The sequence below is a fragment of the Zonotrichia albicollis genome, chromosome 3, assembly GCF_047830755.1.
Source record: "Zonotrichia albicollis isolate bZonAlb1 chromosome 3, bZonAlb1.hap1, whole genome shotgun sequence".
NCBI lineage: Eukaryota > Metazoa > Chordata > Aves > Passeriformes > Passerellidae > Zonotrichia > Zonotrichia albicollis.
The window spans coordinates 52,421,436-52,435,953 of NC_133821.1; the positions used below are offsets into that span (position 1 = coordinate 52,421,436).

Consider the following 14,518-nt stretch of genomic DNA (forward strand, 5'->3'; position numbering starts at 1 on the left):
AAAATAAAATTCAAACCAGGAGACAAATCCACTCGTAATTTACTGTTAACACTCATATGAACACCCAAAACACAGGGAAATTCAATGTTTGTTTTTATATAATTAAAGTACAAGAGAAAAAGCAGCACAAAGTAAAGGCGAAAAAACTCCAGGCAAGTCTGGAATGTCTGTTTCAGCCTGTGATTAGTGGCAGTACTATTGCAGCTGGGTAATGAAATCCAGCTTCTGCAAGCACCAGAGAGTAAACCAGTGGGTTTGTTAATTTCAGTTACCAGCCTCACGGAAGAAACATATTATCAAGCATAAGATAATTCTAACAAAATAACAGTTGTCATTCCCCAAAAATCCTAAACAGTTTTGATGCCACAATAAATAAAAATTGGCATCAACATTTTAATAAATTTTCCTAATTAGGAGTCAGTAGACTTACTAGTTTGATTTAAAATCAGACCACAAGAGTTGAAGTAAGGATATGGAAAAATATGAAGCTCTAATATTATTAAAAAAAAAAAAAAAAAAAGAAAAAAGAAAAAAAACCCAAACGTATACAGTCAAATCTGTTAAAAAGCAGACTGTTTCATTTCTGGTTTGTGATACTTTTACGTGATATGAATAATTTTATTTGTGGTTTGCACTACTTCCATTGCAGCAGTAACAGACTGATTTAATTTGCAAATTCTTTGACTTTTTTTACACTTATGTAAAAAGTGTCACTATCAAGTTATTATGAACACTGTAAAGTGATATATCCAGGAAGCTTAACTCACTGTAACTCTAAAATAATAAAATCCATTGTGATGAGATTCCTCAATGTCAAAAAGCTTAGGAAAGTGTGAGATGCCTAATTTTGGACATCAGTGTTCAAAAATGTTTCATTGCTGCTTTTGATTGCAGGCAGGAAAAGCAGTATATCAGGGATTGCTCAATTGTTCAGACAAATCTGAAGCATCTTCTAAAACCAACACACTCTTTTAAAAAAATAAATATAAAATAATTTTTATAAACACAAACCTCTCAACCTAAAATATAATGGAATTTAATTAATAGTAAGAATTTAATGGCCATGATTGTTTATAAGCAGAACAAAACTTTCAGCTCTGATGTGATAGCTGAAAGAACAAATAGACCTTAGATGTACACTGTGTAGCAGTAACAGGTGGGAATGGGAAAGTGATGTTATCTCAATTCAGTAAATTTAAATAGTCTATTACTGTGGATATTACTATTACTATTTTATCTGGAAGTGCAGAGGTAACTCGTTCATGAGTTGTTATTTGCCGTCCAAGGAAGGAACAGGATAGTGGCTGGCACTGGACTATCAGGGTGAAAAACATACTAAAGTCCTGTATATGAAAAGAGAGCAATTCAGACTAGAAGCGAAATTGAACAAATCAGTTCCTGGAACAACTTCACTAGGGACATGGTTTATTCTTTATTGACAGAAAACTTGTCATCTTTAAAGATGAGCAGCTGTTCAAATAAAACTTACAGTTGTGATGAAGGCAAAGCTTTGATGCTTTGAGAGTGATATTACACAAGCAATAAGACGGACTGTAATAATTAATCACCTGACCTTCAAGTGCTGTCACTGCATTAAAATATGGTTGAGATGTGCATCTAAAAAATCACCACTTCCTTCCTCTCAATGGTGGTACTTCTAAATATGCAGACATCGTGAAAATAACTGTGAATAATTACTTAAATTAACATAAAGACAACCAAAATTGTCCAGTACTGCTGGATAATTTTCTTCTTTGTTTATCAGAAGTTATATATCTAACCAGAGTTTAACCAGTTCCACCTGAATAATCCACCACAGAGCAAAGGTTAGGACAAGAGTTTTCTAAAACATGGTATGGCTGAGAAATTTATACAGGTGACAATCATAAAATACAACACAGACAGGTTGTTATTTGAGACAGATCTTGTGGGAGTGTCCTGAATAGATCTCCTGATAATATGGTTAAATCCTCTCTAATCAATTCCATGGGAATGAGAAAAAGCATCATGTTCTGAAACATCTGTCCCTCTGACAGAAGTTTGACTGGAGCAGGTTATGTAGTTCAAAAATTATTTAAACTTGGAAGACAAGCTGACACAGTCACACAGTGGCTGCATGAGATATTTCTTTAGAAAAGCAAACACAAAATAAATTTGATTTATTAATTACTTTTTAACTCATCCTCCCTGATCAGCTGGTATCAACAGATGTTACAATGGATATTCTCAATGACATTTTTATATAATTATTTTTCAGAATAAAACCCAGTTTTAACTTTGTATCAGTTTGTGTACGTTATCTTCCTAAGAGCAGGCCACTACAACTTGCAGATCACTAAAAACATTATTTGATTTTCCTACTGCATTTTTCAAAAAATAAAAATTGGCAGTGAAAATAATCCAAGAACCAATAGGAACTCTGAGAAATAAATTTGACTCAAATACTAGGTGATATTTTAAAGGACTTACATGTTTTCTTCATTATGGAAACATACAAAAAAGTCACAATGCTCCATTAAGAGGATAGGCAATGACGTTTCCACTGATCCTTCTGGTCTCATGTTGTCTGTTTTGCAAAGCTTGAAATTATTTTGCCCTTCACCTAAGAAAGTAAACAATACCAGCTATCAGAATACTATGAAATAAGGGAAACAGACAGAATTGAAGAGAGAATTTGTAGCAGTCATGAAAAACTAAGACCACACTCAAGAAACTTCTATTTCAAAAGATGGACATTTCCTAAGAACAAGCTTTCCTTGTTATTATTGTGAGGGTTTTTCACATACCTAGTGACAAAATCCAAAGATCCTACTTATGGACTGAAAAAGAGTTTGCAGATTTTAGGCGTTTTCATCTCAAGAAATGACACTGAAAGCCATATTCCAACAATTTTTAAATATGCTGGGTACCTTTCCACTTAGCCTGAAAATTGTCTTGAGACTAAAGTTACAACATAATCCAAAGGCAAGATGAAAATCCACCTCATTCTCCAATCCATTCTGCATGTCTAATTCTCACTCAGGAACTACTAGCACCAAATTCAGCATTATAAACAGATATTACATCACTCTCTTTCAAACATGAAAGTCAGATCCACAGATTTTAAATAATAACAAGAAATGTAGCAGTCTTTCTCCTTAGGTTAGGACCTCAGGATTATGGAAGCTGGACCCCTAGGCAGGTAAAAATACAACAGTCATTGATCCAGAAAAAGAGCAAGCAAGGAAAACCAGATTTCCCTTTCCTTAGGAAAGCCACAGCAGCGCTGAGGGGACAGGGGTCTGCACCTCACCAGGGAGAGGGTGACCTCCTGTTGTACCAAGGCTGTCACCTGCTCATGGCCATCCCAAGGCACAACAAGGCAACAATCAAACCAGTCTGATACCAGGGAATCACCCTGCCGGGGTTACCAGGGCAGCCTATAAAGACTTATATGCACTCTGTGTTACACCACTAGAAATATCACAGCCAGAGAAATATCACATTATGAAGGCACTGTTATAGATTAAAAAAAAAAAAAAAAAAAAAAAGAAGACAAAAAAAAATTAAATAGCTCAAAGGAACTTCAAAGGTAACTGAGAAATAGTACTGCATTTTGACAAGGGATTAATTTTTAGGTACTCGTTCTGTTCTGAAGCCTTGGACAATGAATTCAATCAAAACAAATTCTTAATACTGCACATGATGCAATGTTTCATGAACAAATGGCACTGGCCAAGAATTTATTACATACATACATGCATAATTCCTTCCAGATACACCAATATCCAACGACATATCAGCTTCAGTAAGAATTCCATGCCACAGTCTAAGACTTGTAAGCCTACCACTTACAATAAATTATGACGGTAAAAAAGCACACACTCAGTAGCCAGTAACAACTAGACTATACCATACAAGCATTCTAGGAGCATTGTGCTACCTATCTCTTGGCCAGATTTCCACATTTTATTACAGAATTTCTCTTGCTCTTTCTTTAAGTCGATATGTGCTATACAACGGTAATTATGATCACTGATTAAACTGAAGATCCAAAGCTGCAAGAAAAAGAAAAAGCAATTGCAATAAAGATAAAGCTTACATCAATACAAACTAAAGATCCAATATTTAAAACCATAGATGTAATTAGTGAACTTTTGTATACAGCATCTCACCTTGGACAAGAACTCCAATTATATGTATCCCTAAGACTGCTAAAGATAATCAAAGCAGCAATGATCAGTTTGAGCTGTACATCTAATTCCCACATGTTTATGTGTTTTGAATAAAAGCTCCTTATAGAATATTGTTCACAATTAAAAATCATAGGTAACATGGATGCAATGGCTCATTGGGTCATGTGGGTCATGAATTCCATTTATACGTTTCTCGGTTTAGACACCACTAGAGGTAAAGCTTTAATTTTCTTCAGAATTACTGAATGGTAACACTGAAGAAAGAATCTGGAAATTATCATGTAAATATATTCTTACCATTAAAGAAGTGGTGAAATGGATATTCATATTTACCACATTTTTATTAGAATACTCACATGCTGAAATCAGAGCCTCTTCCATTTAATGGTCATGCATTTCTCTTTTTTGGCCAAAATAGGAAAATCCTATTTTTCACCTTTTTTCTTTTAAAACAGATATATTTATAGCCTCTCAGAGTGCTCTTCTTATATAATTATTGATTGTGCTCTTACAAGTTTTCCTGATTTTCAGGAAAAAGTTTCTGTGTTGTAATGGTCTTATTTACCATTTATGGTTTACACTAAAAGCACTGAATTATGCTTACTAAAATAAGTCTTTTAACAGTTCAAAAAACTTAGGCAACCTGTGAACCTTTTTTATAGACAGGAACATCAATAATAGTTGATTCTTGACATAAAGACTGAGTTTAATGAACAATTCTTACCTGTCCCTCAGCACATCCAGTGATAATCTGTTTGTTTTCTTCATCAATTAACAGACTTAGCAAAGGAGATGCTGCTCAAAAAAGAGAGATAAAAGCATTTCTAGAGTAGACACAAATCAGATATTTAATTAAAATACATCATTCAAAATTGAATCTTCTTATTTATAAAGACAGGGAGAAAAAGCCCTTACTGCAGTTCTCATGGTTGCACAGAGCTTTGTGTGTCTCAGCCTTTGTGCTGCCTAGGGCTTTGTGTTTGCAGGTCTCTGCACTGCCCATCATCTAAGATGCTATTGCAGTGGTTTCCTGCACTGTCACCCAAGCTGCTGTGGCACGGTTTGCAGACTTATGAAAGTACACTAAAACTATCTACTGGGAAGCAGACTTTAAAGGAAAAACTATTTACTGTTGGCTTTAGAGGATAGTGTGTTTACTGTTACCTTGTCTACAGGAATTATTTTCACTAAATCAACCCAAAGCTTCTATAATAATCATAGATTATTATTTAGAGATAGGAGGTTTTTGCTATGCAAAAATACATTTAAGAATAGAAAAATTACCTGTTATTATTCCTGACTGATATATTAACTGGCTGGTAGAATAGTCCCACACCTTTAGATTAAAAAAATTAAAAAGATATAAAGATAGGGATCTTCTTAGATATCTACTGAAAGCACAACTTTCAACAGCCATCATATGGTGAAAACAGAAAAATGCAGGCATTCAAGGTAATGTTCTTAGGAAAGAATTTTTTTTCAGCACCTGTTTCCAGTTATGAAGGGTTTTCTCCAACTGATAATTATCCATGGTGAGTAAGGGCAAACTCACATGATATAGATACACAAGGTATCAATATTTCCTAGGTTGATCTCTCAGTGATTGTAGTAAATTTACAAAAAGGCATACATGAAAAAGAAAAGAAAAGAGGAGAGGAGTACATTCCATACAGTAACCCAGTCCAATAATCCCAAAAAGGAAAATTCAAATTTATATCAGTAGAAGCAAAGGGAAATGTTTTCCTTCAGCTCAACATACCTGAAATATTTCAGTTACAGCCAAGCTAATCAAAATATTTTATTTCTATTTGCCAGATGATAATAATCACTGACGTTAATACTTCAATGTATAAAGTTTTGAGTATGCAAAACCTGCATTGTCCTTTTAAAAAAAGAGTAATTAATTTTTGTTGTAATTTCCCAAATAATTAGAAGAACAATGTCCGTATCTCCATAAAGTCAAATATATTTTTTACTTAATCTTCAGCACATATTTAAAGGGGAATAGAGAAGAATACTTCACATATTCACTAAATTATTATTTTTAAATTTCACTTTTACAATTTCCTTGCCTTAAAGGTTCTGTCTTCTGACACTGATACGAGCATACTTTTCTCCCATGAGCAAAATTCAGCAGCAGTCACCGGAGCCAGGTGTCCATCCAATTCAGCTAGTACAGCCTCATTCTGTGATTAATCAAGTCGAAAATAAAAACAGAATGGATTTCAACATAAAATTGACAATTAAGTTTTTTGATAATTAATAACTCTTGCTAAGCATTGTCAGATTTGTTTTCAAAACAGAATTCAGTCAGATTTCTCTTATTGAAATTGAAGCCCTGTGTACCATCCTGCTGACAAAGCCACTACACATTACTTTTGGTTCTTCAGACTGACTGATACAGGAACAGTTTTTCAGATGACCTAAGAATATTTTCTACTTTTAAGTTACTGAGATACTGTTTTTTATAATATTATTGAGATACTGTTTCATTTCAACTCTTTAAACATAGCCTTCTATCTGATATATGATGCATTATCAAGTGCCAGTTCCTACTCATTTTATGACACAAAATTAATGTTTTTGCTTAATTTTACTAACATTTCTGTATTGTGATATTATTTGAAAGTGAGTAAGTAAAAGAAATACCAGTACCATACAAAGAATGCTATCTCACCTTTGCACTTAACATGTAGATCTGATTTCCAGCACATACTGCCACTTGTTGATCATCTGGACTAAATCTTACATGAAGCACCATTCCCAAAAGAGTTCCTATAACAATTCCTCGAGGTGTAAACCCTGCAGCAATTGTATTGTTAATGAGACTCAATGAAATATAAAAATTTGGTGCAGTGATTCTAGGAAAATTGGCACAGCAGTTACTAACCACAGAGCTGTCCCAGTTTCTGTCAGGAATATGTACAGAGAAACACACTGTTTACATACACCAGGGTATTGGGGAAAAAAGCAGAGAACTATAGACCATCAGAATTCCTCCATCTGCCCTGTTGCCTAGATATGATCTACCACTCCTTATGATATCAATCATTCCCATCAAATCATGCTTCCTTGCTTCTACTGAAGATTGCAACGGAAAGGATTTTTGGAGTAGGGTGATGTGCCCATGGAACCCACTAGTGCCACATTCATTTTGGAGGTAAGAAATCCTAACTGAAGCTCAGCAAACCACAGTTTTGAAAAATACTTCTTCTGGGAGAGTATGCCAGTTGCTCAGCCAAAAAATAAAGAGGATTTTCCTTCTCTGCTTTTATTTTTTCTGTGGGAAAGGCTGAAAGAGAAAGCACACCACTAAATATCATTACAGTGTCAGATAAGAATAGATCTGAGAACAAGTCATATTTCTATCCTGTCTTCATGATTTCATTATGGTCATCTCACTGGTTCAAGCAGATTAGTTTCTGCTGATCCCTACCTTATAATGCTGCCTTTAATGATGTGAGGATAGTCTGGATATGTCATTAAATTTCCGGATTTCATTGGGAACAAATCATATAGAATACAAGCACAACTACAGGTGTCCTTTCAGGCTTTCATATTAGATGCTGTGGAGTCTTTTTACTATTGATTAACAGGTCAAGGTGACACAAAGAATTCCTTAACTACTTTGACACAGTTTATAAGAAATAATAAGAAAACGTGCCAAGAATGTGCAGAGGACAGTCTGTGGAGACAAAGTCTCTACAGCATCTGCTGAAGAGCCTGTAAATGGAGAGAAAATGAAAAAATCAAGCAGCAGACAATCTGGATGCCGAATATCTTTGTATCAAAACTACCCACACTCTTTATCTCTCCGCTACTTTCTATTCCTATGTTCCAGTTTTATTTCCTCCAAATTAATTTCCTCTAAATTTTATTCCCAGTTCCTGAAGTACCCTTTGATTGTCTATGTTACTCTTACATGGATTAAAATTTAATAATGACCTTTATTTATAAAAAGCACTGATATTGTTAACGTGAGCTCAACATTAGTTTTCATATTATATAGATTTGCAAATTCAAAATGGAGCAGAGTACAAGAGAACTCCCTTACATTAAGCCATTGACAAATCTCTAATTACAGGCAACAAGCCAGAAACTTTTAATAGTGTGGGACATCGCCATGCAACTTTAAAAACTTTAAATATTGTCACCAAAAGGGGACAGATTGCTGGATTTCCAGCGAATCATGACTCTGCGAATCTTTCTTTCTTTTTTTTTTCCTTTTTCTTTCGTTATTCTTCTACTTTGCAATGAATTTAAGCTTGCAAAGACGTTAGCCTGCTCCCTAGAATCTAATGCCGTTGGTTGAGGCTCCAAACCAAGATGGTGGTCAGGACACTAAAATTCCTATTTTCTGTGTGCTGTGTCACCACAATGCTCTTCCACTCATGCACTCTTCTCCCAGATCTGACACTTGCATTGGTCTCTCTCACCCACACACACGAAAACAATGTTCCAGAGACGGAAGGAGAGGCAAAGCAGGATACAAAACACCAGTTCCACAAGTATACCAGAAAAGGAAGTACTTTGGCGTTGCACGTTTAATTATGCAGTGATGCTGATTATTTTTGTTCTGTCCATTGTATTCCACAGTGGCAGAGCACCACTGCCTCTGCAGTGCTTCTCTGCCCGCCCCGAGGCGAACAGCACAGCACCTCGGCCAGCTCCGGAGCCAGCCCAGCATCGCCGCCGGGGCCGGTGGCTGTGACAATGACAGGACGGGCAGTGCTGCCGGCCTGGTTCAATTCGGCATTGCCGAAGAAGAGCAGGAGAGAAGCACAGCATTAATATGGCTGCTCCTGCTGCTGAATCTGAGCGACTGAGGCGTGCTTCTCAGAAATAAAATAATCTCGCTGGAGAAGGAGCAGTGGGAGAAAAGGAAGTGTTGGGGTGGCCTTCCAAGGTTGTTGCTGCTCAGAAACTGGCTGGACACTGGTCTGAGTGATTAGTAGTGAATGGTTGCCTTTGCATCACTTCTTATATAGATGACACACATATATTATATAAATAATACTCTACCTTCTTCCACTTTCTGCGTACATTCATCAAGATTCCACACTATCACACGTTCATGAGAGGCAGAGCAGACAAGGAGTGGATTGATTTTATTTCCAAATGACAATGCAGAAATTGAGTAATGATGCCCTGACAAATATAATGGCTGACAAATGCAGATAAAGAAAAGTTAAATTAATAACTTCAAAAAAAGATTATGAATCATATAAAAGTACAAATGGAACAATAATTGATTTTTATTTATAGCTTCAAAATCACCTAAACTACAATGTAGCTGTTCTGGTTTGGCTGGGATGGAGTTAACTTTTTTTCATAGCAGCTTGCATGGCACAATGCTTTGGATTTTGTGACAAAAACAGTGATGATAACATGGTAATGTTTTGGCTGTTGCCAAATGTTGTTTGCACAGCACTGAGGCCTTCTCTTTTTCCCCACATTTTCTCAGTTTCTGCATCCCAATAATAAACTGAAGATGCATAAGAGGTTGGGAAGGGACACAGCTGGAACAAATATTTCAGTTTCCTGAACTGGCAAGGGGATATCCTCTACCATATGAAGTTATACTCAGCAATAGAACTGGGCTATTGCAGGCAAGAAGGTGTTGAGGGCCTGGGACATTGACTGTAAGGTGGCTGTTGCTCAAAGCCTGGGCTGGGCTTAGTCTGGTTGGAGGGGGTGCCTTGGTATAGCTTTTTCTCTCTTTTCCCTTCGCTCATTAAACTACCTTTGAATCTACCTGTGACTTCTCACTTCTTCCCATCGTACGCTCTCCCCTACCCTGCTGGGAAGGAGTCAGCAGGAGCCTGGGTACTGGTTTAGCTGCCAGCCAGGGCCAACCCACCACAACAGCTTATTTTATTCTTATCACAATAAAAATTTCATAAAAATGCTAGTAGCCTTCCAGCATTGAAGTGAAACCTGACACTTCTACATTACCCTCAAATATTTTATTATAAATTAGTTTAAAGTAGCAGCATACCAAGGGCTCTATTCTAGCTTTACCTGAGCAGTGGCTGTGTTCCAGACGCACAACCCATTGCGGCTCACGGGGAAAGCGCAGTGATGGTGACTGCACGCCAGCTGAAAGAGCGGCTCCGGCAGTTTGCCTTTGAACAAGTGTTTTTCGCAGACAATATCAGGATCGCGGCTTCCTCCAGAGGCGCAGCCGGCCCCGGCGCCCTCCATCCTGCGGCTGCGAACGGCCCCGCGGCGGAGCCGGATCACCGGGGCCGCCTGTCCCCGCCGGCTGCGTCCTGACCCCGGGCGCCCACGGCTCACGGCCCCGCTCGGGGCTCCCTCCCGCTGGGAGGCGGAGAGCTCCGGCCCCTGTCCCGGTCCCTGTCCCTGTCCTTGTCCCGGTCCCGGCCCCGGCCCCGGCCCCGGCGCGGCCGGCGCGGCCCGGCCCGTAACCAGGGCAGCGCCGCCGCTGACGGGAGGCCGGGCGGGACAGCCCTCGGTCGCCCGCAGAGCGCGGCGGGCCCGCGGCGGCAGCCGCTGTCCCCTCACCGGGGCAACGGGCCCCGAGGCTGCTTCCTGGCTCTCCACAGCCATGTCCAGGGCTGCACAGAAAGCAGGATGGCCAGAAGGTCCAGGAGTGTCCCACCCGTGTCCCACTCGTGGGACGCCAGCTGGAGCACTGTGCCCAGCGCTGGGGATCCCAGCACAACACAGACATTGGAGTGGGACCTTAAGGAAGAGGAGAACATCTTTGCTGTAAAGACAAGAGAGATTTGGGTTCTTCACAGAATCACAGAGTCAGAGTGGGTCGGATTGGAAGAGACCATGGTGCATCATCTGGGTCAATTTCCCTGCTCAAGCAGAGTCATTCTAAAGCACATGGCACAGGATTGCGTCCAGACAATTGTTGAATATATCCGCATTCGTATCTTGGGAGAAATTCCACAACCTCTCTGGGCAATCTGTTCCAGTGGAGGTCACTTGCACGGTTCTTCCTCATAGTGAGGAGGAATTTTCAGCCTGGAAAAGAGAAGGCTCTAGGGGCACCTTACAGTACCCTGTGAATATATAAAGTGACCATATAAGAAAGACAGAGATAAACTTTTTACCAAGGTCTGTAGTGTCAGGATAAAGGGCAAAAACATTAAACTAAGAGGGGGTTGATTTGGACTGGACAGAGGGGGCATATTTTTTACAATGCAGGTGGTGAGGTGTTGGGATTCATAAGTGAGTGAGGCACCAAGCCAAACCAACCTTCTATTTTCCCCAAGTTTGTGGATGATGCCAATTTGGAGGGAGCAGTCAGAAACAAGCTGAGAAGAATTTTGTGGAGACCAACAAGAGTAACTGGCACAGTACTCTGTGACTCCATGCAAGATGAAATGCTGAAGGATGAAGGGGCTCTCCAGAAAAGGATCCAGACATCCTGCTGGACAAGCTGAATGTGAGGCACCATGGTGCCCTTGCAGTAGAGGCAGCTAACTGCATTCTGGGCTGTTAGTAATAGAGAGTAGCCAGCAAGTTGTGGGAGTGATCCTTCCCCTCTATTTGGCCATGCCTGCAGTGCTGTGTCCAGTTTTGGGGGTTTTGGTACAAGAAAGATCCTGACATACTGGAGCAATCCTAGTATAGAGCAAGAAAGATTGTCAAGGAGCTGGAGAAAATGATGTACACAGGAAGGCTGAGAGAGCCTGGAGAAGAGACAACTGAGATTTTATTGTTGCCTACAACTACAAAATTGGAGGATACAGGAAAGACAGACTTTTCTCAGAGGCACTCAGTGATAAACTGGATCCTGGAAAAACCCAATTAGGGTCATACCAAATCAGTATTTAATTTTTTAAAATATCATGACAGTGGTCGAATATGAGAACAAGTTTCTGAAGAGAGGTTGTGGATCTCTATATCTGGTGTTGTCCAGCAGTCAAATGGACATGACCCAGAGCAACTCAATTTGAACAGGAAGGTGAACAGGAGGAGTCCAGAAGTCCCTTTCAACCTGAGTTATGATTTTATGACCAAGTTTTGGATCTGCATCAACTTAAACCATTTTGATGCAGATCAGTCAATATCAACCTCAGCTTCTTTTCAAACAGATACTTTCAATAGGGATTTCTTAATTGGGTCTGTCTGTAATTAACACCACAAGCATTTTTGCCCTATATAAGTATCTGAAATATATTATCACTGACAACATAGTCCCCCTGTTAGTTTTGCCTGGAGAAAGTACCAGTCCAAATTCCCTATAGTGTGTGCATGTGAATTTGGATAAAGCCACTGTATTGAGAACCAGCTGCACAGAGGCAACTCAGTGCACTGCACATGACACTGTTTTTCTGAACTGTGACTCGTGGCTGGGAATATTAGAGAAAATTTTATTGTTAATATGCTGGTGACAATTTTCACAACCGATAGAGTCATGAATGCGTTATGACAGTTTAGTCATTGGTAAAGAAAAATAAATGCTGACACAGTAAAAAGGGTGTTGTTCTGACACGCAAACAACCCCTGGGAATCTGAAATAACTTGTTCTGAAACATGTTGTGTCTCTGTAACTGCTTCTAGGCAGTTAAGTACTCCTTTTTACAATTTTCACATGACTTTATTTTCACCTTTCAATGTTTATACCTATGATACTTTCAACAATCTACTATCCATAACAACTAGTAGCAATCCAAAGAAGTATCGGAGAACTTGGATTCTGATTTCTTGACTGATCATTTTTGACATGCAAATGTGCAGGAAGAATTTTATACCTGACCACACCTCCATGAAACACCTCTGACAATTATTTTTTATTTTTATTCCCTCGGCTCCACATATTCCCACACCTTGGGTACCCACCTATCTCAAATCACAGAATCACAGAACCAATTAGCTTGGAAAAGTCTTTTGAAATTACTGAGTCCAGGCTATGACCGAACACCACCATGTCAACTAGACCATGGCAGTAAGTGCCATGTTCAGCCTTTCATGATACAGCATATACTATATATATATATATATATATATATATATATATATATATATATATGTATATATATATATATATACACAAGGGACAGTGACTCCAGCACCTCCCTGGGCAGCCCATTCCAGTGTCTAATCACCCCTTCTGTGAAGAATTTTTCCTGATGTCCAATCTACACCTCCCATGGCAAACCTTGAGGCCACTACCTCTTGTTTGGCTGTTTGTTGCCTTGGGGAAAAGACCAACCCCAACCTGGCCACAGCCTCCTTCCACATGGTTGTAGACAGTGATAAGGTCTCCCCTGAGCCTCCTCCAGGATAAACAATGCCAGCTCCCCCAGCTGCTCCCTATAGGACAAGTGTTCCACATCCTTCACCAGCTCCATTTCCCTTCTCTGGACTCACTCCAGCACCTCCAGTGAAATTGACATCTATGTGGAAAATGAAAGACTGCTGGAAATAACAGTTCCTTTATCATATCATGCTTTTGTGTCCAACAGTATATTTTTAGTGGTCTCAATACTCAATCAGAAGAAGAACTTTAAAAATGAGGTCTAGCAACTATAATATTTTAATGTTTTAAGCAGAATAAAAGTCTTTATACAAACAAAACTGATTTCAAAAAAGCTAAAATTTATCAGAACGTGCATTTGGCAGTCTTATGCAGCCAGTTTGTTTGAGTTAGGAATGAAGAGAACAAGTTACATGGGTTTGTGAAATTAGAGGGCATTGTAGATAGAACATTAGCTCAGTTACCACAGGGCCCATGGGGTACATACCCAGGCTCTCTTGAATCTCTCAGTACACAAGGCACATCATGTAGATTTTTGTTTCTTTCAAACTTTCACTCTTGCTTATGATTTTAAGCAGCTCAGCCACGTCAAGGTGATTGTTGAAATCAAGGGGTATTCAATAAGGGTGTTTGGTATATTTTCTCTCTGTCATACTGCTTTTCTGTTCTGTGATCTTAGGTCAGGTTTATGCCGACAGTCAAATGAACTGTCACTGACCCACGGAGGGACACCTATCCCCCAAATTCCAATCTCAGTACAGTTGAAGGACGCCTTCTCCAATGTCACGCTACCGTGGCGGAAAGCGCTTCCCACGGCGCACCGAGCCCTCCCCGTTCCGCCCTCGGTGCCTCCCCGCCCTCCCCCGGCCCTCCCCTCAGCCAGCTCTCGCGATACCGGGGGCGTGGCCGTGCCCGGGGCGGGGCGGGAGCGCCCGGCGGTACGGGCGGCGTTCTGGGGCGGTACGGCGCCTTTCCCCGCCCCCAGCGACTCCCGCCGCGGGCCGGGCTCTGCCGGCCGCACCGAGCGGCTCCCGGGCTGCGCAGAGGGAGCGCCGTTCCGCCCCGAGTGCCGGCTCCTCGGCGCCAGCTCCTCTCGGCCGCCGCG

At 40.0% G+C, this 14,518-nt stretch overlaps 1 protein-coding gene across 6 annotated transcripts in view; it reads right to left on the reverse strand.

Annotated features, from left to right (window-relative positions):
* The window catches only part of WDR27 (WD repeat domain 27), a 97,611-nt gene extending 86,764 nt beyond the window's left edge, over nucleotides 1–10,847 (reverse strand). For 2 of the 6 annotated variants that reach the window (XR_003381329.2, XR_012579565.1), the window contains exons 1-8: nucleotides 10,197–10,841; nucleotides 9,198–9,339; nucleotides 6,853–6,977; nucleotides 6,248–6,361; nucleotides 5,460–5,511; nucleotides 4,900–4,970; nucleotides 3,923–4,037; nucleotides 2,470–2,602 (exon numbers count right to left, since the gene is read on the reverse strand). Coding sequence is in view for 3 of the 6 variants with exons in the window: in XM_026795872.2 (XP_026651673.2) it covers nucleotides 2,470–2,602; nucleotides 3,923–4,037; nucleotides 4,900–4,970; nucleotides 5,460–5,511; nucleotides 6,248–6,361; nucleotides 6,853–6,977; nucleotides 9,198–9,339; nucleotides 10,197–10,745 (1,301 nt within the window). In the remaining 3 variants the exon portion in view is untranslated. Of the gene's footprint in view, nucleotides 1–2,469; nucleotides 2,603–3,922; nucleotides 4,038–4,899; nucleotides 4,971–5,459; nucleotides 5,512–6,247; nucleotides 6,362–6,852; nucleotides 6,978–9,197; nucleotides 9,340–10,196 lie in introns of all 6 variants that reach the window. The other 4 variants (XR_012579566.1, XM_026795872.2, XM_005491127.4 and 1 more) reach the window with 4 other exon arrangements.
* Nucleotides 10,848–14,518: the final 3,671 nt, after the last annotated feature.